Source organism: Equus asinus, chromosome 15 (assembly GCF_041296235.1).
Source record: "Equus asinus isolate D_3611 breed Donkey chromosome 15, EquAss-T2T_v2, whole genome shotgun sequence".
NCBI lineage: Eukaryota > Metazoa > Chordata > Mammalia > Perissodactyla > Equidae > Equus > Equus asinus.
In genome coordinates this window covers 8,288,603-8,314,826 of record NC_091804.1, presented here as the reverse complement: position 1 = coordinate 8,314,826, position 26,224 = coordinate 8,288,603, and the positions used below count along the sequence as shown (strand labels likewise).

The 26,224-nt window shown below is 45.0% G+C and overlaps 1 protein-coding gene across 9 annotated transcripts in view; it reads right to left on the bottom strand.

Annotated features, from left to right (window-relative positions):
- Nucleotides 1-26,224, bottom strand: part of KIF16B (kinesin family member 16B) — a 277,231-nt gene that overhangs the window by 234,078 nt on the left and 16,929 nt on the right. For all 9 annotated transcript variants that reach the window (XM_070485541.1, XM_070485534.1, XM_044747818.2 and 6 more), the window contains exons 2-3: nt 3,115-3,184; nt 310-423 (exon numbers count right to left, since the gene is read on the bottom strand). In XM_070485541.1, coding sequence (XP_070341642.1) covers nt 310-423; nt 3,115-3,150 — 150 coding nt within the window. In that variant the 5' untranslated portion in view covers nt 3,151-3,184. The remainder of the gene's footprint in view (nt 1-309; nt 424-3,114; nt 3,185-26,224) is intronic.

Below are 26,224 nucleotides of genomic sequence, written 5' to 3'. Positions count from 1 at the left end.
AAATGTCACCCCGAAAAAGGCATAAATGCAGAGCTCCTTCAAAACAGTAATCATGTCCAAGTTTTGAAACAAAAGTTATGATCATTAAGCTCAGAAGAGAAAAGAAAAAAAATCAACCTTTTGGGGATTGAATTCTTCTCAGGCTTAAGATAAACGGTGCCATGTAACAACCAAAAAGCTAAGTTAGCCAAGGCTAATTTTATATAAATTATATTCAGACAAAAATTAGTAAGATGTTTTAAAGAATTTTAGGGTACGAATTTTTTCTCAATATGAAAATAAACCAAAAGAAAGATTTTAAAATCATACCATTTCTTGTGAAACATAATCTGGACTTTTTGTATCAGCAGAATAAAAAGAAAAGTCATAGGTGAAGGTCTTGGTCCGCTCTCTTCCTGAGTCCCCAGTCCCTCCTTCTGGTATCTAGAGAGAGATGATTACGGTGATAATAATAATAATAACGTAAGGAGCACTGTCAGTTGACAAGTGATCCATCCAATTCAAGAAAAAACTTCATAAAAAACATATGATCACCATTTTTCATATTTACACCCTGACTAAAAACCATTTAATTCTTCCTGGACCCCACTCCCCCCAAAACAAATAAGTAAATAAAACCCAAGCTCCTCCCAGCAATCCAGGCTCTCTATGTCAGGATCGAAGATTTTTCTGGATTTTTTATCATGCTTACCTTAGATGAACCCAACACTCCAGCCAGACTCTGTTTTTTCTGGCTTCAATGCTTTTTAATGTTCCCTCCACCTGAAAACACCAGAGCTGGGGTCTGTACAACTCCCAGGGGTGCTATTCACATAGAGCATGATGTGACTGGAGCCCTCTAGAGTTGGGCAATTTTGTGGCGCCACTGAAAACTCCAGGTCAGAAGCATCCTTCACACACTCCAACCAGAAGTAACTTCTCCCACCTCAGCGAGACCAGCCACTCCCAAGACACACCATGAGCTTATTGCAGATCTTTGCATATATCTTATCTACCTTGCTATATACCTAAATTGAACCAAAAACCTTTTAAAAGGTTTAAAAATCTTCATTTGGGGGGCTGGCCCCGTGGCCAAGTGGTAAAGTTCGCGCGCTCCGCTGCAGGCGGCCCAGTGTTTCGTTGGTTCGAATCCTGGGCGCGGACATGGCACTGCTCGTCAAACCACGCTGAGGCAGCATCCCACATGCCACAACTAGAAGGACCCACAACGAAGAATATACAACCATGTACGGGGGGGCTTTGGGGAGAAAAAGGAAAAACATAAAATAAAATAAAATCTTAAAAAAAAAAAAAAAAATCTTCATTTGCTACCAAAGCCTTACACAGTTCCCTAGACATGGGAGTAAATTTAATGAGCATTATATTTTCCAACATAATTTGGATACTATAAAGAACATTTTTTAGGTTCCTATTATTAACATGTTAAAAATCTTGCATCGGGGCCAGCCCTGTGTCCGAGTGGTTAAGTTCACGCACTCTGCTTCGGTGGCCCAGGGTTTCACTGGTTCGGATCCTGGGTGCGGACATGGCACCGCTCATCAGGCCACGTTGAGGTGCCGTCCCACATGCCACAACTAGAAGGACCCACAACTAAAAATACACAACTATCTACTGGGGGGATTTGGGGAGAAAAAGCAAAAAAAAAAAAACTCTTGCATCTGTTCACTATGTCAGACAAGGAAATGCTGTAAAACTCAAAAAGGAACATAGTAGTCAAGGAGAACAGAGTCCATAATGCACAAAGAAAGGAGAGCTATGCAAGGCCAGGGTAAATCTTCTTCACTCTGTCTCAGGAAATACAATTTTTTAATAGTTAAACCTTGACCACAGCACTGTGAGCATACAAAGATACACAGCAAAGGTAAAAAGCACAGAATGGACAAGTAATGACTGGCAGAACATGAGAAGAGGTAGGAGGTCAGAGCAGGGAAAGCTAGAAGAAACAAGGGTTGTGGTCAGTGGAGAAAGAATGACATTCCACTGGAGAATACCTCAGGCAAAGGGACACCAGAGCCTCAAAGGAGGCCACCTATCAAATTATCCAGAGCACGGCCCAACTGGAAGACAGGAGCATTCCCCAGCTTCCGTCACCTGAGATCAAGTTGCACTACTTTGAAGGTGGATTTCAAAATGTCCACTCCCTTGAGCCGTGAATTAACAGAAATCCAACCAGAGAGTGACCTGCACATGGCCATGGAGCAGCAGCTGCAGAAGCCCAAACGTCTAAGTTAATGACAAATATCGAAGGAGAAAGGGGTTGAGTCCATAAAGCACGCCATTTCTTTATTATTTACACTCTTATTTCCCCGCTAAGTGAAAAGTATTCAGGGTCCTTAACAAACTCCCTGACCAAAGAAACAAATTGGATATTTTAAATGCAAAAGGAAGAGCTTGGCCATCTTAGAAAATTCTCTTTTTTCAATTCAGATTTTTTTTATCTTTTCTCCTCTGAGTTCTGAACAACAATACCAGCTCCTCTTGCCAAGTTTATAAAACATAACTATTTTCTTTAAAAATGAAAAGAGGGGCCAGCCCCATGGCCAAGTGGTTAAGTCCGCATGCTCTGCTTCACCGGCCCAGGGTTTCACCGGTTCGGATCCTGGGTGTGGACATGGTACCGCTCATCAAGCCATGCTCAGGTGGCGTCCCACATGCCACAACTAGAGGGACCCACAACTAAAAACATACAACTATGTACAGGGGGCGCTTTGGAGAGAAAAAGGAAAAATAAAATCTTTAAAAAAAAAAAATGAAAAGAAATCTAGGGCCAAAGCTAATTTACTGATTCACAGAATGCATCCAATGCCAGGCTAAGCACCCATCGCAGGATCCAGGATGAAAATGCCCGGGTCTGGGCTAAACCCAGGAGCTCCCGTGTGGGAGCTGCAGTGTGGCTCTGACCTCCAGATGAAACCAGGGATGGGGAGGAAGCAGAGCACCGACCCTTCTGCTTTCTCACTGCGCCCAAGCCAAGCGCAAGCTGACGCGGCTCTAACCAAACCGAGAAAGGAGGGATGCGGAAATGGCAGATGGGTTTTATTTACCCAAAATCATTTTGACAATAAAACAAACACAGAGTTCACTGAACTGGAGCAAGGCTAGGTCGCTACTTGCCTTTAGGTTTGTGATTGTCGTTTTGCTTTTCTCCATATGAATAATGAATTTGGCTTCCAAGTCCTTTTCCCTGCAACATAAATAATTCAGGATGGTTAGGAGAAAAAAAATCACTTTTAAAAAATGTGTTTTATTTCCTTTTTACATATAAGGGTTTGTTTTTAAATAGCATCTGAAGCACAACCTCTAATACCACTCCTCCCAAATCCTTACTCATATGCAGTCACATCTCACAGAACAAGGTTTCGGTCAATGATGGACCGCATATATGGCGGTGGTCCTATAAGGTTACTACCACAGAGCCTAGGTGTGTAGCAGACTATATCATCTAGGCTGGTGTAAGTGCACTCTGTGATGTTCACAAAACGATAAAATTGCATAATGATGCACTTCTCAGAACACAGCCCCATCATTAAGCGACGCTTGACTGTAAACATGAAAACACACAAAACAGATGCTACCACCAAACACTTAAGACTGACAAACAGGGCCAGCCCGGTGGCGCAGTGGTTGAGTGCACACGTGCTGCTTTGGTGGCCCAGGGTTCGCCAGTTCGGATCCCGGGTGCGGACATGGCACCGCTTGGCAGGCCATGCTGTGGTAGGTGTCCCACATATAAAGTAGAGGAAGATGGGCACAGATGTTAGCTCAGGGCCACTCTTCCTCAGCAAAAAGAGGAGGATTGGCAGCAGTTAGCTCAGGGCTAATCTTCCTCAAAAAAAAAAAAAAAAGACCGACAAATAACATGCTGTCAAAACCTGAAAGAATTTCTAACTGTAAGCCAAAAGTATTATGGATGAAATGACAGAAACCATGGAGGGCTGCGTGATGCATGATAAAAGCAGCCCTCCACGTGGTTACAAAAAGAAAGACCCTTTATCCCTCCACCCAGGATAAGGACTAAGAAGAAAACTGGAGTGGTCAGAACCAGGTGCTGCTTCAGGGCACTGCCCCCTCCCCTCCCACCCTCTCTCTACACCCATTCAGAAACTGCAATTCCTAGGAAACAGCAGAACAGGAAGTCAAGAGACCTCCTAAAAAGTACAGTTCTCTAGAATAAATGACCATAAATCTACACAATGGAGTGTTATGTTATTGCAAAAGGAAAGAAGAAGATCTCTAAAGAGTGCCATGGAGTAGTACGGGATCCATGGCTAAGTGGGGAATGTAAGGTGCAGAAAGGCATACACAGAATGCTACCGCTTCCATTTAAGGATAAAAAGGATAACCTGTGTATTTTTCAAAAGGCCATCCATGAAGAAGGAATAAAATGGAGTGGAGGGGACAGATTTCTGCAAAAATACCTTGATCTGTAGATCACCTGTAGAATGATGAAAATAATTTACACAAAAATAAAGCAAAATTATTTTTTAAAATAACCTATAATGCAAAATTAAAGTTGAAGCAAATGAACCTAACTGTGCACCGCATGGTGAAAAATGACTTCAATTATGACTATACAGAGGAATTCGACTATATAATGCAGTGGGCTACAGCCCCAGGAAAAAAAGAACTATAAGGAAATCTTAAAGCATTTTCAGCAATAACATTTTTAGTGGTAAAGTAAGTGTTGTTATTCTGAGATTTCTGTTGTGTATTGTAGGATAATACATGGGAAATTATGTTGGTGCCACTGAGAACCAAGGTTTTTGGTTGACAGGAGATAGAACCATAAGATTGATACGGCTGAGTAAAAGCTCTGACTCTGAATGGGACATCCTAGCATGCACTTTATCTGAAATTGAAAAAGAAAAAAATACTCCCTAGCTTTGTCCTCTGAAAAGGCCTAGAATCTTATGCCCAAACTATCATCTCTAAATACCCCTTTCCACTAAAGTAAATCAGGGCTCTTTGGAGAAAGACTCAATCTAAATATCTGAACCATCTCCTCACACAAGAGAGCAGGGGCCCCACCATACCAAAGATTAGCCAGCTGCCACAGACAGCTCCTAATGGCTCCTGATGATCCCCGCCTCCACGTATTTGTGCTCTTGTGTGATCCCCTCCTCTGAGAAGGGGCTGGACCTAGTGACTCACTTCTAATGACCAGAGCACTAAGGCACCTAAAGTGATGGGGCTGTCATTCGAGTTTAGTTTACCAAAATATTCAGATTTCTGACTTGCTGGCTCTCCTGCGAGTCTCTCAGAGCCCTGGCCATGGGGACAGCCAGCTGCCATATCGTGAAGAGCCTTCTGGAGAGACCCACGTAGCAAGGAACTGAGGCCTGCCAGTAGCCATGTGGGTAAGCCTGGAAGTGTCCCTCCCTCAGCCAAGCTGGAAGGCACCTGGACTGTAGCCTTGAGAGAGACCCTGAGTCAGAGGACCCAGGTCAACCCTACCCAGACTCCTGACTCACAGAAACTGTGAGATAATACATGTTGTTATAAGCCCCTAAGTTTTGGGTAATTTGTTACACAGTAAGAGATAACTGATACAAGGGCCATGTCAAAAGGACTCAGAAGCCAGCCCTGACAGGCTAGCAATTAAAGTTCAGTGCTCTCACTGCTCCAGAGGCCCAGGTTCAGTTCCCAGACATGGAACCGCACCATTCCTCTGTCAGTAGCCATGCTGTGGTGGCGGCTCATTTAGAAGAACCAGAAGAACTCACAAGTAGAATATACAACTATGTACTAGGGGCTTTGGGAAGGAAAAAAAAAGAGAGGAAGATTGGCAACAGACGTTAGCTCAAGGTGACTCTTTCCTAGAAAAAGAAAAAAAAAGGACTCAGGAACCAACCTGACTAAGTTCCCACTGGCCAAAGGTGAGCAGCAAGAAGAATAACTGCAGTAGATTCAAACACATAAAATATGAATAAATTTATGATATCATAATTAAAAAATAAAAACTGAATTGAATGGTCCCCCTTGGAGAATCAAAAGGATCATCTCGGGACCCAGCCCGGTGGCATGGCAGTTAAGTTCATGTGCTCTGCTTCGATGGCCCAGGTTTGCTGGTTCAGATCCTGGGCACAGACCTATGCACCGCTTATCAAGCCATGCTGTGATGGCATCCCACACATAAAATAGAGGAAGATAGAACAGATGTTAGCTCAAGGCTAATCTTCTTAAAAAAAAAAAAAAGGATCACCTCATTATTTTGCAAACTAGTAACTAAAGGGAAAGAATCAAGCATTTACCCTGTATTCCTAAACAATCTGCACTCCAGGGTAACCAAATAGTTGTTTTGGAAAGTTTCCCCTTTCAAGTTACTCCACCTACTAAATGAAGAAGGAATGATAGAATTAGAATATCATCATTTTATTACCCTGGTGAGTTAACGGCTCTAGGAAGCGATCATCAGTGGCTGCTAACTCCAGCCACTAGGAGACAACCAGACATACTGCGCATCCAACTGAAGGACCAACACCACTGCCATTGAAATCTTGACGCTCCTCTGCCTAAAAGGCCTCACTCTGCTCTAGATCTGATTGACAGGAAACACAGAGGTGGGGGAACACGTCACACAAAGCCAGGGATGGGATCAGCAAAATCCAGACTCTGGGAAGGTGACAGATAGATGACTCAGTTTATTCAACGACAACAACAACAAATTGCAAGGAATATAAAGATGGAAGAGGAATCTATGGATTAAAAAAAGACTTTAAAGACATATCAACCAATTGGATCTCAATTCAAACAGAAAAAGCATTTTTAGAAATTCATATGTAGGGAAATGTTAACACTGATGATATTTGATATTAAGCAGTTATTATTACTATTTTAGGTATGATAATGGTATCATGATGAATAAAAAAAGTCAACCTTTTAGAGATACATACTGAAACATCTACAATGATATGATGTCTGGAATTTACTTGAAAATAATCCGGAGGTGGGTGAACCAGGGGGGAACAGCATCCTGACCACCTCAGGATGAACAGAAACAGACTAAGCACCAGGCAGAACAATTAAACCCAAAAAGGGTGTTGTAGTAAACTCCATTCGAGAACCACAATGGATTCCCACAGCCTAGTTTAACTTTTCCAAGACAGTTTGAAGAAGTGTAGGGTTGAATGAGCAGAACAATGGCTTAAAAGACAGGCAGACAGACAAATGGAATCCCTCCCATGTGCATGGCGCTTCCACTCCAACCTACTGGGTCTTGGGCAGCTCCACTGTGGACCCCCAAGTGAGAAGTGTCTCAGGGACACCCCATGTCCACGTGGCTGTGAAACAAATACTTCACAAATGACCCCTTCCTACAGCATTCAACTACCAAAATTACGTCCTTCCCAGCAAGAGACTCATACAGATTAGTTTTAATACAGCAGATTGCCACATCTGGATCCCTCCCATTTCCACGTGGGTCACTTCTCAATCATTCACTCACCTACTGTGTCTAGATCTTTCATTTTAAAACCACTGCTATCAATAAATACTTGTTGAGAGCACAAAATTATCCAGGGATCTAAGAAGATCAGAAGTGACTGTGATAGGCCCACACCACTTGTCAACTCTTACCTATAACACATGAAGGAATGTGGCTCATACCGCATGACAGTACTTTCCTAGTTTTAAATTAATATTCGCTCTATAAAAATACTAGGAAAGATACTGACTGAAAGACGGTTATGGAATACGAGCTACTTCGGTATCAAGACTGAAGATGCTGGGTGCCTTTCAGAGGTTTGCGACCGTGAATCATATGTGTGGGCTGTGGTGCTGGGAGGGGGAGGTGGCGGGTTCACTGTTCTGAGAGCCCACAGCCTTCCTCAGTTTCTCAAAGAGCTCTGTGCCCCAAAAGATAGGAACCCCAGTCACCTGCTTGTAACTCAAAATGTAGCCCAGGACCCAACAGCATCAGTAGCCCCAGGAGCTTGTTAGAAATGAGGGATCTCAAATCCCACTACAGAGCTACTGAGTGGAACCTGCATTTCAACAAGAGCCCTAAATGATTCTCATGAACGGTTAAGTTTGAAAAGCACTGCTTTGACATTATTTAATATGGGTGATAACTTGTCTTACATTTACTTTCATGAAACAAATGCCACAATGTTATCTACTTTGTATACTGGGAAACTAACTTTGTAGTTTGACCTTTAAGGTTTTTTTTTTTTCACTGAGGAAGATTAGCCCTGAGCTAACATCTGTGCCAATCTTCCTCTACTTTATATGGGGGTCACCACCACAGCATGGCTGAGAAGTGGCGTAGGTCCGTGCCTGGGATCTCAACCCACGAACCCAGGCCACTGAAGCAGAGCATGCAGAACTTAACCACTAGGCCCTGGGGCCAGCCCCTGATCTTTAAGTTTTATATGAAACACTGCATGACAGAATATGCACTTAACCTAAGTCAGCTGACACTGTCCCTACTCTTTACTCTTAGTTGTACAGTGACCAAGAGCAATAAACGTCTGATGTAATGGAATCTAAGAAGTCATCTGAGTGTCATGACAAACAGATTCCCTCCTTCTTGGCACCCTGCCAAGCTATCAGCTTCTAGCCCCTTCTGTAACCAGATTGTTTCCCAATGTCAATGTAAGGCTGCTGCCAATAGCTTGAAGTCATTTTAAAGAATAATCATAGGGCATGAAGATTAAGGTAGAGGCGATCTGTTCCAGAAAGGAAATTTCACAGGTAACAATTTCCTAGATTGTTTCCTTCTTAAGCATAAAATCTAAAACTGTAAGAAAAAGATCTATCTTTACTTGGAAAATCATCTGTAAGTATAGTATTATAAATACAAAGATGCTAGCTAGAGTTTTAGCCATAGAGAGCAAACTTCACTCTCATTCCTGAAAATACTTATGGAAAAGTCAATGTAATCTCCATAAAGTGGTTATGACGGTTGGAGTAATGAAATGTTGAAACTAATCCTCTGGTGCATTTATCCCTTGTAGATGCTAAGAGGGTTGTCAAACTTCCAAATATTTCAGAGATGAAAGAAAGGAAGCAGGAAGGCTCCAGGCCCCTCGTTCCCTCCACACCCTGCTGACCAACCCTGCTCAGCCCCTCGTCCCCTGGAGACTGGCCGCTGCTCACAGTCCTCTCTTCACCCCCGGCCCTGTAATTACCGGAGGTGACTTCAAGGTCCACATGACATTCCAACTGACAGCCTTACGTCCTACTCCCTCATCCTCCCCACGCAACAGTCAATTACTTAGTCCTGTACAATCTACTGCCAATTGCCAACTTGGGCCACATCTCCCCACCCCACAGACACAGTCCCAGGTCAGGCCACCACCACTTCTCCCTAGTCTCTGCCTCCAGCCTCATCCCTTCCCATTCACACTCTACTCTGCTGTCAGAGGGATTCTTTCAAAATATACCTGTCACCATGAGGCTCCCCTGCTTTAAACTTCAGTGACTTCTCAAAGGCTACTCTCTGTGGTATACAAAGTCCTTCGTGATCGGAGCCTACCCAATGTTGCTATCCAACACCAGATCAATCCCGTCCCCTTCTCCTGGCCCACTCCCAGCCATCCCTCCAGACTCAGCTTAGACTTCTCCCACTCTGGAGAGCCTCTGCTGAGTCCTCTGCCATATCCCCTCATTAGATGGTCCCCCTGCTAGTCTTACCACCAGACTGTGAAGTTCTTAAAAGGAAAGACTCTGCCTATCTGGGTTGGCATCCCCAGGCCCTGGCACAGTGCCTGCAACCTTGAGGTGTTCCTAAAATGGTTGTTCAATGTGATGGACTAACTGACTGAAATGTTAAACGACTGGCTCTGATCCCAGCCTACTGTTGGCCACGCACATCCTCTACTGATCGCAAGTCTCCCTACTAGACCCCCTACCATTCTTGCTTTCCCACACACTATGGTATCTTCCACTTTCCATCCACATTCTCAAGCCAGGCTTGTCTCAAGTTTAACTTGACTCACCTATGATGATAAACCTTCACAAACAATTTCCCTTCACACACCTACTTAGCTCATCCCACTCATCCAGGTTTCATGCCTGCTGATGTCATCTCTCCAATTAGTCTAGAGAATCCCAGAGAAGCAAGAACCCAGCTTCCTTTACACTCCACAAGCTGAGTCCACGGAGCACAAGGGCAACACTCACAATCAGCACTCAGTGCTCTGTCTTCTAACCCTGCAGCTGAAAACTGTAAAACCCTGGCCACTCAGAGTTCCCCCGGCCTCAGGTCAATTTCCTCTGACATTTAAGAAACATGGGAAATAAATCTTGACATTTTTCTCATATTGAAGAAAATAAATAATCCTAAAACATTATTCGAACATTGATTTGATAAGAGCAAAATGAACTATGTCTCTCCCAGCCACTTTGGTGAATTGGGTTTCTCAACCGAAAAGTCAATTATGGTCCCTTCATATAAATATTTATTTATTTATTTGAGAGGCCTGGAAACTAGATCATAAGATGCTACAAATGAACCAGCTGGAGTAAGTACACTGAGTTATAGATCAATATTGGGGGGGAGGGAGGAAGGAAAGGAAAAGATGTAAAATATCCAATCAGTAAAAGAAGTGAATTATGTCAGCTCTCAGATATATGAGTAGGAGAAAGCTTACTAGAAAAAATAACCCTAAGTTAATTCAAATATTTTGAAAACATTTTTAAATTATTCAGCAGTTCAAATTGATTCCATTTGTTCAGTTGACGGTATTTGGTCAGTCCACAACAAACAGCCAAAGGGATAGCGCTGAGATCTCCAGACTGAGCCACTTGCTTGGAAGACTCTAAAGAATGGCTTCTTCACCCCACATTCTGAAGTAAATCAGTATCCCCCAAATTCACCTTAAAACTTACATACTATTAACCAAAATTTAACTGCCTTCATTTTGGTGGTAGGACACTCAATAGCAAAAATAAAAATAAAAAACTCTATTTTTAAAAAGAATGAGTGACCTCCATGTGTACTATTACGGAAAGAAGTCTGAGGAACTCCGTCAAGCGGGAGAAAGAACAAGTAGCAAACCAGGTGCAGACCATGATCCAGGCTGCAGTTCAACGAACAGATAAATAAAGCGAGAAGAACACACACACAAATGCCTCCAGACGCACAAAACATCTCCGAACATTTCTGAAAGGATAAACAGGAAGGTGCTAACAGTGGTTACCTCCGGAGAGCAAGTGGGAGCAGGACCTCAAGGGAGGAGAAAATCAACTGAACATTTCATTTTTGGAATTTATTTTAGCATGATTTAATATTACTTTTACTAAAATAAATGTAGTTAATTAGAAGGAAAAAAGCCCCTCATTTAAAACTTCAGATGGGTCCTCAGGGCTGTCAGGTAAGCTCAGGTCCTTCTGGCATTAAAATGAGGGCTGGCTTATTTACCCTCGTCTCCTGACTGTCCAGCCATACAGAGGGCAACTCCCCTTCACCATGCACTTCCACACCTCCCCCCCATCAGTCCTCCTTGTACACTGCTCAGATTTGCCTCTTTCCCTCCCCACCCCTCTACAAAATGGTGCTTAACATCCAAAACCAGCCCCAGATTCCCCCTCTTTGGGCAAGCATTCCTGATACCCTAAGCTCAATGAACTGCGCAGTCCCTCTGCTCCTCCAAATGGCACCTGTCTTTCTCTTTCATTAGTGTTCCAGATAAAGGATGCCCAAGCAGATTTGCATTTCAGATAAACAGACAATTTTTTAGTATAACTATACCCTATATATTGCATGAGACCTACTCATACTTTATTTTTGCTTGCTAACCCTGACGCCACCGTGTCTCATGCAAGGGTGTGCACCCAGAGGGCTCCTCCAGTGAGATACACATGTATCCGCCTCTCCTCCTCAACCCCACAGTGACTGAGCCATCCGCAATTATACTGGCACCCGCAGTACTCAATGGGGTAGCAGAGGCTCCATAAATATGTCTCCTCACCTATGTCAAAGCACAGAAACAAACTCGGGGACAGCTATTCTACTGAAACCCTCTCTCCCCATGCTGCCCCTTATCCTTTCTGGCCCGTTCTGCGTATTCAAAGATCTTGGGACTGCTGACTTCTCTCAGTCGTTCTCGGTGAAATCATAAAAGCTCAATTTTTGAGAAAAACCCAGGGGAGATAAATACCAAAAAGAATTCTGGAGTGGGTTTCTCAGGCAATCACCCTGACTTCACTTCAGCTCCTCAGATGGCGCCTCACCACACAGTGGTCACCTAGAGGTCAGTAGCACCATGACCTACATCCAAAGGTCGACAACAAGCGGCAGCCCATGAGAAACCTACACAGCCTCCACTCCATGCCCCATGGGGTGTCACTGTAGACAAGCCAAGGACAACAACGCCGTCAGTCCCAGGTGCTCTGAACGACCCATGCTAACTGAAAGCCTCCACTGACCCCTGCCATAGCCGGAGACAGCTATTAAGCTGAGCCTTTTATCATCTTCTTGGCCCAGCGAAAGGTGTAACAAACCTAAAAGATTAGACAAAGAGCCAACTGTTCCGGGTTGAGATCCTGGAGAAGCATACGGTCTGAGGGAGCTCAGCATACAGGGGTTTCATCAAGGTGTGCCCTTAGGATCAATGCCTGGGGAAAGGAGGCAGGAGCAGGACTGGACACAGGGAGCAGTGGCACTGCCACACAGACCCAAGGACAGCCTTGGTGACCCCAGGGGCAGTTCTGGAGCTGTAGTAGCCCTTCAGAGTTGCCCAGGTTGGGCCAAGATGGAGAGGTGTTCATACCCCACACTAAGCAGTAACAGACTACGGGCTGCCTGGAGAAGGGACATAACCTTGAGCCCCTGAGGGGTGACACTGAAGGCTGCACTGACAGGACTCTAGCAGGTGGGCAACAAGCCCTTCAGCAAAGGAGGATCTGGGCACCAAGCATGGGGTTCACCACACCAACTCCCCTGAAAGCGATGCTGTAGAGGGTGCTGACAACGGCAGCATTAACCACCACCCCAATCCCCAGCAGAGAGTGATAAGCCGGGGCTACTGGGCAAGAAAGAAGGTGGATCCTTTTTTTTTGTTTCCAGTTCAGGGAAGGATAGCCTAACTACTAATCAGAATTGTCTCAATACAAAATGAGCTGCCTTGAGATGTGCAGAGTCCTCACTGAGGGAGTTTCGTTGGAAATCGACAAACCCTTATCTGGGACGCTGTACGGGGAGACTTATGTATTCACTCAGTCCACAAATCTTTAGTGCGACCCTCCACACGGCAGACACTCCTCTCGGTGTGAGATAAAGTGGCACACAATACAGTCTCAGCTCGCCCTTCCTGGAGTTTGCATTTTAGTAAGGGGGTTAGAAAAAAACAAATACGACACCATTTTAGACACTGGTAAGCGCTACAAGGAAATGAAAGAGTGTCATGGGGGGGGGGGGCAGGCCCCGTGGCCAAGTGCTTAAGTTCACGTGCTCCACTTCAGTGGCCTAGGGTTTGCTGGTTTGGATCCTGGGCATGGACTTACATACCACTCATCAAGCATACGACACAGAAGAGATGGAATGACCTACAACTAGGATATACAACTGGGACGTTGGGGAGAAGGAAAAAAAAAAAGGAAGATTGGCAACAGATTTTAGCTCAGGGCCAATCTTCCTCACCAACAAGCATTAAAAAAAAAAAAAAAAAGAGTGTCACAGGATAGGACCGAGGGCAGAGGCAGGGGGAGGGAGAAAGGATCTTTCCAAGGGGGCGACTGGAGCAAAGGCCTGACTGGAGAGAGAGGCCAAGGGCCAGGCAATGATCTGGGGAGAGCAGTCCAGGTTAACAAAACAGCAGGTACAGAGGCCCCAGGGCAGGTGCCAGCCAGAGGGTGGAGGGAAGAGCGAGAAAGCCAGTGGGCTGCAGAGAAAGAGGGGGAAGCAACATGGAAGACGAGGTCAGGAAAGGAGGCGCGGGCCAAATTACGTCAGGCCTTCCAGACCCTGGTTAAATGGCTGGAACTTTGGAACTCAAATGTGATAGGAAGCCACAGACAGAGGGAGGTTTTCTGCACAGGGGAGTGGCAAAATTGCATCTACACCTTGGAATGATCCCTCTAGCTGCTGTGCAGACTCTAGAGAGGCGAGAGTAGAGCAGGAAGACCAGTGAGGCTACTAAAGGCCACACAAGAGACGCTGGACCAGGGGGAGAACACAGATGTAGCCAAAAGACGACGGGGCCGGATCCGGGATTCCTCAGCCCTGCTGACCAACAGAATCATCTGAACGGCCCCAACCCAGACCTACTAAGTGAGACTTCCCCAGCTGGGGGACCAGGAATCTGCATACATAACCTCCTAGGAGATTCTGATGACCAAGCAGGCTTGAGAACCGCTGCCCTAGTTGATCTGTGATGCCCTCCTCAACCCTGAGGAGCCGGGACTCTATAAGAGAGTGGAAGCTTAACAGCCTCTCAGCTCTTTCTGAGACCGCACTTCACAAGGTGGCTCACCCTTTCATTTGAAGGGAGCCCAACTCACCCATCCCCAGTTCCAGAACAAAAGTCCAGAATAGGACTACGCCTTTGGGTTGTCATGGCTGGCTTCCAAGTGGGGCTTCTCTTCTGAACTCTAGAACACCAAAGTTACTGAGAAACACTGTTAAGTGGGGAGAAAGAGTAAGTAGCAAAACAGCATGAAAACTATGACCCAATTTTTGGTAAAATAGAAAGGAAGAAGGAAAAGAAGGAAAAATAACATGCATGTGTACTGAGTAAATATTTTCCCAATTTTCCTAAAGAAGGTACATAACTAGTACCATTCTACAAGTACAGTAGCGATGTTAATTCTCTAACGATGCCTTACTCTGAGCATGAGGCTTAATTCTGTCATGGAACCCTGGTCCTAGTTGAAAAAAGCTGGTAGAAAGCTGAAGAATTTCATACATTACAGAATTCAAGCCCAAAACCATAAAGGACTAAATTTTGCTCAAGACTAAAGATGATGACACTTTCACAGGGAACTTTGGAGACTCTGCAGGGAGGACAACTGGGGAGCAAGATGGTGAAGGGCTTGAGAGCCAAGATGAAGCTCAGGGAAATGGAGCACGGGACAAGAGGAGGACAGACTCAGGAGAGAGAGGACCTGCCCACGATCTCATCTCACAGAGACTGAGGCCCCAGGCGGCTAAGTGACTTGCTCCAAGTTGCTCCTACAGAGTCAGCATTGCGAAAGGATAGAGGAAGTAAGCAAGCAATCCATACTTCAAAGCCACAGAGACCTGCCGAAAGTAAAGCCAGCACACCTGGCTTGGTGGGTATTACATAAGCTTGTGCTCCCATGGGATCAGCGGGCTGGGCAGCACATCTAAGGAATCCACATGAAGATCACTCTCTAAACAGGTTGGAGTCGTCAACTGCATCAGGCGCTGGACAGAGGGGCTGGAGCCCGTCCAGCCTCATCTCCCACACACGCCTCGCCGCTCAAGCTCCCTCACCCCACTCCAAACTATTCCTCCTTCCATGACTCACAGACACCCGTCTCCCATCTACACCTGGTCCCTCTACCTGGAATGTACTTTTCTCCTCCATCTCACTTACCTTCAAAGCCCTTAAAGATGTCTCTCCTCCAGGAGGCCTTCCCAGCCACTCCTAGCTAATATCTTCTGTTTGATATTCCATAACACACCACCGCTCTTTCCACATTCTGCCCATTTATGCTGGACGACTACATGTTTGTCTTCCCACCAGTCTAGACGCTTCCTGAAGGCAGAGATAATGCCCTACTTTTTATATAACCCACAGTACTCAGCACTGTCCTTACATACAGCAAGCACTTGGATGAATGAGTAAGCAAATGAAAGAATGAATGAAACAGCTGAACTGAACAAGATACTACTCTTGAAGCCAAGCATGAAAGTGAAGTAAACGCTTCAAAGTTTATCATACACTTTCAATTTTTAAATGCAGATGTGTTTTCTCCCAAAACATCAGTTAACTTGGCAGATGTCAACTCCAAAGGCAGAAATGAAGCTCAGCTCTTCCCACAGACCCACAGCTATGACTCTGACTCCAGAACCAAGGCACAGGGACCTTCTGTCTCTTTTGAGTCACAGGAAACAGGAAAAGCAAGGACATGCATATGGCCAAACTTCTTTGATATGCTTCTCCAAAACACACAAGCAACATATTTATGAAAAAGTGGAAGTTTAAAAAGGGTGGTGTAAGTATAAACAATGAGAACATAAGAGTACACTCATGTACTGCATAACGACGTTTTGATCAACAAGGGACCGCATATACAATGCTGGTCCCATTAGATCAGTACCATACAGCCTTGGTCTGTGTTAGGCTATACCATCTAGGTGTGTGTAAGCGTACTCTATTCGTTCATATAAGGAAGAAATCACCTTCCGATGCATTTCTCCGAACGTCTCCAGGTCATTAAGCGACGTGTCACTGTATCTATTAATATTTCTCTTGTTTTCCTGTGTTCAGACATTACATCAACTATTTAATGCCCAAAGATATCCTAGTTTCTTGCTGCAGCGCCACAAAACATCAAGAAATGAGTTTTCTCTGCTCTTACCCACACTATCACTACAATTCTCCCTCCAGGTTTATCTCTATTTTAGAAAAATGTTCTCACTGACAGCTTTTGAGGAAAAAAAAACCACAATAGCTGGCCTGTAAAAAGAAGATTGATTCCTTTTACAACATTGCCAGCTAACGATACCAGAAAAGAGAAAAGTATGCTTCAACATACTAAATTGCAGGACTTTTTTTTCAAAAGACTTCACTTCGAGTCAGAGCAGAATAAGATAGAATCTTGGTCTGGTGTAGCTTTTGCACCAAGCACAGCACCCAACACCCCATCTGATGCTGCCAAGCAGAGCAGCGTAATAATTGTGAGGGAAGCAGTGGGCTTCGTGGACCTGTGTTCAAATCCTGACTCTTAGTAGCTCTGTGACTTTGGCATCTCGTTTAACTTTGCAGAGCCTTGGTTTCCTCACCTGTAAAATGGTTGAATACAACCTATCACAGGGGTGCTGAAAAGTACTGACTGTGCAGCAATGCTGTGAGTACTAGGCTTCCCTGATGTATAATTTTGTGCTGAAAGATGTGACAGAAGAAAGCAGGCAACACAAGGCCAGGCACACAGCAGACAACCAATGCGTTCATTTACATCACAAATCCAGGATTCACCCATTTATTCAAATAGTGCTTATTGTGCCTCTATTATTTGAGGCACCAGAGAAACACCAGTGAACAAAACCAACAGGAAGCCCTGCCCTCTGCGAGTTTACATTCTGGTAGGGAGATTCATTTTACATAACCTTTCCAGTACTTTCCCAAAATGGGTGGAAATGGAGGGAATCCAGAAAATACATTTTGCCAAATTTTCTAGCCAGATCTCAAAAAAACATCAAGAACCACCATATAGTTGATCTTTATAAGTTTTGTTTATAAACATTTATCTTCATCAGCACAATCCAGAGGCCACAGTTCATAACAAAGACAAGAATATCAGAAACACCTAAGTTCTTTCACTTATTTTTAAACACTTGTGAATTATGCTCAGTCATTCTGACTATTTACTGAGTGTCCAGTCTGAAGACATGGGATGCACGCTGTCCACCGTGCCCAGCAGCCCTGTCCTACCCCTCCGGTGGAGTAAGCTGGCCACGCTCACTCAGACATTAAATTAGAGAGAGCAACAGTGACCAGAGGTAGGAGAAGGTCAACAGACAAATGCCCATGTCTCCCCTTTATGAGGCTCTCTGGGGGATACAGACATGTAATCACAGGGCTTGCCCTTCAACGGCTCACAATCACCCCACATGGGTGAAAGCACACAGGCTGTAAAGCAAAGTCAGTCTGGGGGTTGGATGAGTGGTTCGCCCCACCCCAGGCGTGGGACGCCAGACCAAGGAGAGACCTGACTTCAGCTGACATGGTGAGTGAAACAAAGTTGGTCCAAAAAGGAAGCCCAATCATTGCCTAAAGCAGCACCCACACTGTTTATACTGGGAGTACTGGGAGAGAGGGGTGTAGGTCACGAGAAAGTTCCTTTCCAGGATATTCTCAGAACACTAAACTGAGTCATACTGCCTTGCTCTGTGCCTAAACACCCTCGGGCTTGACAAAGAGCTACTCCCTGCCAGCCTTGGCTTCCACTCCTTCTCAGACACAGGGAATGCCATTCCTCACCTGCGCTTTCTGAGCAGTGATGTCACTCACACTGCAGCAAAGAAACAACACAGGAAGAAGAAGCCACACTCGGGCAGATTTTCATTTTGCTGTCACCTGGGAACACGAGGCACCAACAGAAAGAGAGCACGCTAACCCTTATCGGGGGCATCTGGTGCCTCAAATACAGCCAGAACATCAAACTCCCAGCAAGGACTCCCAACCCAGGGTTCTCTGACTCCGCCACACACAGCAGTCTCCTGGGGGCTTACAACTGCTGATGCCAGCTACACCCCATACCAGTTACATCCCACTCTCTCGAGTGGGACGCCATCAGCTGAGATGTGAGGCCAGTGTCTTAACCTCCTGGTTTCTCTACTTCCCCCGTTAAATGTCTCAGAGGGACAACCTGGGGGTCATCCATGATCAGACGCCCACCAAAACCCAAAGGAGAAAACAAACCATGTCATGGACCTGCATGAAACCAGACGAGAGACAGGGAAAAAGACCAAGCAGGCCACCAAAACCCTTAGCAAAGGAGAAAATGCCTTCATGTGCAGGCAGGCGACATGCACAGAACTAGAGCGATGTAGCTGAGCATTTCAGAGTCCAAAGAGCCAGGTTCCGGCTATGGACCTCTAACTGACCAAGGCTTTGAGGACCACTAAGCCTGTCTATCCATCCATAAAAGGGGGATGAGTCTCGCCTGCTTACCCACCTGAGAGAGGGCTCCAAGGTTCAGAGGACGGATCCGAAGCTCTCCGTGAAAGAAAAAACTTACAGAGAGGCAATTGCTACCCTCACTCAACATCACCAGCACAGCTCACAGATGCTCCCTATAGAGCTGTATCTGCTAGAAGCCCCCACCCCCACCACGTCCCCTCTTTCCTGATCTTCGGGGCAACCAGGAAAGGACTAGCATCTCTAAGTGTTCAGTGAAATTCAAGGATGCTTGTGGCACAACAGTGGGAAAAGCGAAGAACATTCAAAGATGATACCTCCCTAAAATATTGAAAACACTAATATGGTAGGAAAGTGGTAAGGGGAAAGGATCTAAAGTAAACAAAGAGTTTTAAATACAGGAGAAAGATTTTTAAACATTCATTCTAAACCCGAAGTTTTACAACAGCATCCCAGGGCTAGGACTGGTGGACTCTGGGTTCGAAAACATCCTTAATTAGTTGTCAGTATTTTAAAAATCAGAAGATTTTATGTAAAAATCTGGGTTTCCGATTTCTTTGAAATAGGGAGGACATGGCCTTCCTGTGTCCACATTCCATAGGACAGCAGAGGCGGCTTCCCGCTACAGTCCCACCCAGCCCACTCTGGCTAGCAGCATCCACCTGGCTCTCCAGACATGGGAGCTGAGACTCCTATGGGAAACTGTGAGACTAAGAGAAGGGATTATGCCTCCAACAGCAAAAAACTTTTTTTAAATGTCTAATCGGCAGCAAATCTAAAGGATCTGATTGTGGCTTCTCAAACTTCACTACTTTCTATTGGGTTTTATCATCTTCTCCCACCCAGGGTGCCTCTAAGAGAGAGAGCGAGCAAGGCAAATGCTGGCCAAGGTGATGAAACTAATCCAGATTACTTTTAACAAAGTAAAAGATGACTTAACCCAGCTAGGAGTAAATAAGGTTTGATTTGTTCAGGTTTTCTAACTTCTTATTTAGAGTTTACTAAGGAAACCACTAGTGAGGCGCTTTTTCTCTCATTTCCTTCTCTCCTTTCAGCAGAGGCAGCACCTCCCTAATCTTCAGTCCTCTGACTCCTCGACAGTATGCTCACCTCCTGATGCCCTCCAAGTGTGCAATTTTCAAAGAATGAAGCTGCCATTCCCCAGAGCCGTAATGCAGGGGCAATATTAGCAGGTTCTGAACACTCAAGAATTCATCCCAGATTCCTTGAAACTGAATACACTACCACAATTTACAGTCAGAAATAAAAGAAAGAACCTTGTCATCAAGCCAGAAGAGCCTGAGGTGAGAAAGCCGTCTGATATCACCTCGATCTTTGCAATAAGACAGAGACAAAGAGCGAAATAGGTCTGGCCTCATTTCTGGGGCTCAGCTGACCAAAGAGCCTATGCACAATAAAGCAGGCCCCTCCTCCGCCAGCTATATGAGGGCGAAGGAAGTCTCAGATTGCACCTGGTCTAATACCTACACCTTTAATTTGGACCTCAGGCCAGGAGGAGGAGGCGGGAGCTGGCACATAATGTAATGGCACTCACAGTCTGAGGTCAATAGGCCTCATCTTGAGATAATACGATGACATCAAATGAGCAGTTCTACTGCTATTCCACTCAAGTCCTCAGCTCTCAAGTGTCACCTTCCATTCTTTTATGATTAATCATACTTGTTAATTCAGCCTCCATTATGCTGCACACTGACGCTTCCTCTGAGCCCCCTCATGTTTCATGGCTCTGCTCTGTTTGCATTTTCAAAGCTCAACAAATCCAGTTCAGCACTTGAAATAGGAAGCTCTCCAACAGGAGCGGGAAGAAACAAGGCCCTTAGCTTCCTACAAGTCACACAGCGAAGGGACCTGAAAACAGCCATCTGTACCTCTGAAAACAAACAAGTGGATAAATCATATCCCACTGAAGCCACACAGAGAAAGATGACTGCCAGCAAATGCACTGCCGACGTGCAGCCATGACCAACTCCCTTCAGTTCCTCAAATGAGGCCTCTGGATCTTGCCCATGCTTCTCCCTCCCCGTGCTACACTGGTCCTCCCTGGCTAAGGCCACTTCAGGTCTAGCTGAGATGTCTCTGCCTCCTAGTACCTTCCCTGATGCCCCAATTGGGAGTCACACGCTGACTCTCACCATGGGCTTCAGTAGCACCACAAGACCTGGTCCAAGAGAGGCAAGGATGCCTGGCTTGTGCACCACTATATCCCCAACAGGCAGCCCAGCAGCTTTAAAAGGTTATGGGGGACTCTGCAAGGTCAAAACTATTTTCATAATAACACCAGGACATGATTTGCCTTTTTCATTCTCATTCTCTCATGACTGCACAATGAAGTTTTCCAGAGGCTACAAGATGTGATGATGAACCATTCTGATGGCTAAGGAAATGTGTGCTTGCATATTTCTATGTTGTAAATTTTCTGTTTTAATTTTTAATGTGGCAAACATAGATTGATATAACCCAGAAAAACAAAAGCTCTTTGGGGTCCTCAATAACTTTTTAGAGTATAAGAGTCCCCAAAACCAAACACCTTGAACTACTGGTCTAGCACAAGGTCTTATACATACCCGGCAACATTTAAATAGTTTGTGAATGATGAATCAATCAATCAATCAATCAATCAATCAATCAATCAATGATGGGTGGATGGAATCTCTTTGTATCAATACACTGACGTCTACTTTGTGGTCTGTTATGGACAAAAGATGGAAAGAAGAGCTGCCCAGGGGTCAGTTTACTCTCTCTGTTAAGAAGGCAAAGAAACAGATTTCGGGGAACCATCAAGTGAGAAAGAGCCAGGATCATGGAAGCACATCCATGACTCTACACCAACTCTTCCCCCAGACCTCTCTAGCATGTTTTGGTGTAGGACATACTACATTCTGGATTATTTCAAAATTGGCCAAAGACCTGTTACGCAGCCCATCCCCTCAGCCACCTGGGAGTTGTCACCCATTCCTCCTCCCACCTCCATCTTATCTGTCACTCTTAACTCTTAAATATCACTTGAATCCTTCAGGCTTGAGCTTGGATGTCCTTCTTCCAGGCAGATTTCCTGGGCCCTTCTCCCTAGCCTGGATCAAGTCTCTGTATTACAGGTTCTTATAGAAGCTTTTTCTTTTTCTTCCAAAGCACTTCCCTCAACCTCTAAATAAATACCCATTTGTGGGATTTTCACAATATATGTCTCCTCAACTAGATCATAAGCTGCAGGAGAGCTGGAATGTGCCAGTCTTCCTTTCACAGTATCCCAATCAACAGCACAGAGCCTGGGACAGAGCAGGGGCTTAATAAATAACGGAGGATGGTTGTTTGATTGGTTTGGTGGGTAGGTGAGTGATGGGGTTTGGGTGATCAGAGAGGTAGCTGGTAGGATGTGGGGGGGGTCAGTGGGTGGGTGGATGGGGTGAACGGGCAATGAGGATGGGTAGTTGAGTGGATATATCACTGACTTGCTAGTGTCTGAAAGGACAGTGGCTGAGTAGGCGAGTGGGAGAATGGATCCACTCCAACTAGTTCGGGCCCCTCTTTGTCCAGCCATAGCTGATGGCCTCCCAAACAGGTCTGGTAGCTGTCAGTCTCACTCCCTGGCTTTGTAATACACAAATCTCACCATGCTACACCCATTTGTAAAATGGCTCCCATTACCTACAGAATCAGCTTAAAGTCAAATCATTTTTAGAACAATGGATAGGAAGAAATAATAAAGTCCAAACTGCACAACTGGTCAAACAAGGCACCCCCATCATCTGGACCTCCCACATCTCCAGCCCCCACTCTCAGCAGCCACCTGAAGTTTCAGCCAGGCCATAACATTTTGCAGCTCCCTAATCGTACTCCGCAGTTTAAGGCCTCTGTATCCTTTCTGCTTAAAGTGCTATTGCCAATCTTGTCTGCTTGGCTGACTCATCCTGCAGAGCCCAGCCTTCAGTCATGGAATCCTCTAGAATGTTTCTCTCAGCCCTTAGAAGGAGCTCCACTCACACTTCCCCACCCCATGCTGTCGTGCACTCAACACACCATTATTACCCAGAGACCTTGTGAGGTTCTCTCTGTTTCTGCTGCTCCTGCTAGGTCACAAGTGACCAGAGAACCGGATCATGCTGTTGTTCACCTCTGACAAAAGAAAGGCCTCAATGAAAGCTCCATGGTTGGATGGATGTCAACGTCAGCAGGAAAACACCTCCTCTTCACCAAGTTAAGCCTAATTGGACCCCAAAGCTTAACTTCTGCCATAACACCTTGCCTGCAGACTTGAGCTCACACTGATCTTCCTTTCTCCAAATACCTACTGTACTTTATTATCTACACAGCAGAACCTAATACTTGGTGACTAGTGGACTCCATCTAGTCATTATTGAGTTATATAAGATTCCGTCATTATCATAATATTCATGTCAAAATCCTAAGAGATAGAAGATAAAATTATAAGTTACTCTATGCAAGCACTTCCCAGTAGTTAGTGGCAATGCCAGGATGCAATCCTAGGACCATCTGATTTACCTACGCTTCCCATCCATGCCCCTGTCACACCTTCACTATACTGAGCACTGTGAGAGAAAGTTTGGGATTACAGGGCAGTGAAATCTCTGCCTCACTAATTTAATCAAACCACAGTCCAAAGGCATCCTTCCAAGGAAAAGCTTGCATAAGAAAAAAGCAGTTTCTTATATGCAGAAAGTACTTAATGTCTGCTGAATGGATGAACGAATGAATAAGAAATGGCAAATCAATAACTACAAACACGCTCCAAAAGCTAAGGAAGATGGTGCAGCAAATAAATCAGATTTATCCAGGACTGATTAGTGACAGCTCTCTCTCCAAAGTCAGAGTAAAATAAAAGGGAAAGGCGGAAAGATGGCCCAAGCAGAAACAACCAGGAAATCCTCTGACTCTTCAGAATCAAAACAGAGAGGAATTCCAGCCAAGATCAAATTAGAAACAATCAAGCCAGATCATAAGCACTTATGTTCCAGAGAAGGAGGAATGAATTCCTTCCAATGATTCTTTAACTCATTTACTAGTCATCAGAAAGGGCAGAAAATTTGAAAACTATCTGTTAGTAGAAAGTGCAGGCTGGAAATAAAGCTCCCTTGGGGAAAAGCCTACCTTTGGAGAGTTCCTACCTTCCCTTCTCGCCATCCTCCTCCTTTCAACAGTGGTCCACTGACCTCACCATACATTGAGCATCGGCCCTCACCTCCCCAACTCACCTTCAGCGGCTGTCCATTGACAACAGAATAAGGGCTGCTGATCTCAGTGCTAGAAGGATATCACAGATCACCTAAATGCAAGCTCTTTACCCTGATGCTCTAGCCTGGTGATCAGACGAGCAAAAAAAAACCAGCATAGCCAGGTGCCATCACACCTGCCTCCTCAACAGAATGGCTCCCTGCCTTCTCCCTCTGCTCCTCTCTTCAACCCTTCTGCTCTGAACTAGCTGGTCACTCACTCAATAGCCTGAGCTCCCTGAGGACAGACACCACGCCCATTGGTGTCCCCAGTGCCTAACACAACGCTTGGCACTTCGCAGGTGGTCAATGAATGCTTGCAGGGTAAACGATCATACGAATGATCATGATCATATACTTCCATGCCTCTTGCTCAAATCATCCACCTCTATTCTTGCTCCCTTAGAGTCCATTCTCCACCAACAGCTCAAGAGACCTTTGACAACGTAAGTTAGATCAGGTCACTCCATACTCTTGCCCTTCCAATGGCCCTAACCACACTTAGAAGAAAGCCTAACACCTTCCCATGGCTTCCTGGGCCCTACATGATCCACTGTACTTCCCCTCCTTCACTGCACTCAGGCCCCATTGGCCTCCAGTATCTAGTGCACATTCCAGGTATGCTGCCGCCACAGGGCCTTCGTACCTGCAATTCTTTCTGCCTAGAACATTCTTCCCAGATAATCCCACGGTTCATCACCTTCTTTCATCTGCACAGAGTCCTTCCCTTACCACAGTTATCTATGGTTATCTGTCCCTTTACTCTGCTTTGTTTTCTTTATAGAACTTTCAACCACTTGCCATTACATACGATCTATTGTTTACTCACTAGACCTGTACTGCCCAATATGGCAGCTACTAGCCGCCTGAAGCTACTGAGCACTTGAAATATAACTCGTCCAAACTGAGTTGTGCTGTAAGTGTAAAACACATACCAGATTTCAAAGACTTCATACAAAAAAAGAATGTAAAATATCTCAGTAATACTTATGCTATTGATTGCATATTAAAATAATATTTTTAATATAGTGGATTAAATTAAATCAATTATTAAAGTTTAATTGCATCTATTTCTTTTTACTTTTCAATGTGACTACCAGTAAATTTTAAATTATACATGTGGTTCACGTTGCATTTCTATTAGACAGCATTACACTAGAATATAAGCTCTCTGCGAGCAGCCACTCTATCCACCTTGTTCATCAATGAATCTCCAAACCTTGAACAGAACCCTGTATGCAGAGGCACTCAATAAATACTTGATGACTGAAAGATCTTTCCCCTGCTATGATTCTTTCCCATCTTACAGTGTCCTGATCCAGCTTCCCCCTCCCCTCTTCCTGGAAGCTTTCTGGGACTGTCCCACTTGGCACGTGTTCTCCCAGCACTTAGCACAGGGCCCAGCTCAGACAGACAGTAAGTCCAATAATTGAGCAACCATTAATTGAGCATCTACTGTACATTGGATGTTTTTACGTACCATCTACTTTATTTAATCATCATAGTAACACAAGAGGAAAAGGAGAGGGGACTATTGGACTCACGTTTTAGAAGAAGGATCTCAGGTGCAGAGAAGTGAAGTGACACACTCAAGCTCACACCACAAGCAACTGGCAGACTGGGAGTGCAAACCCCCGCCTTCGGGCTCCAGGCCCCGGCACCCGGCCCTCCACCCAAGGCCCAGGATGGCAGCTGGCAGCACATCCGAATGGTCTGTTGGACCTGCACAGGAATCTGTTGGCTTGTTGTGCTAGCTATAATCCTTGCCAACATTTGAAATTTTGAGGATTTCAACAGTCCAAGTTCCCAGTTTTATTCAACACTTGAACAGTTGCTACATGCTAAGCACAAGGAAGATATCCAAGAACAAGAAAGAAATGGCCCCTGTCCTCATGGGAGATTTGGAAAATAAACCAATAAATAATGAAAATACATAGTAGGCGAAATTGTGATAAGAGCTGTAAAGAGAAAAAATAGAGAAGGGGGACAGGAAACACCAGGGTTGGGGGTGCTATTGCCAATGGGATAACTGAGGAAACTGCGTTGGGGAGGTGACATTTAAGCAAAACCTCTAAGGAAGGAAGAAATGGGACAGGTGGACATCCGGGGAAGGAACACCTCCAGCAGAGCGGATGGCGAGTGCAACGGTCCAAACTGGCATCACTGGTAGGAATGGAGAAAGTGTCTCTCTAGATATGGGTGCAG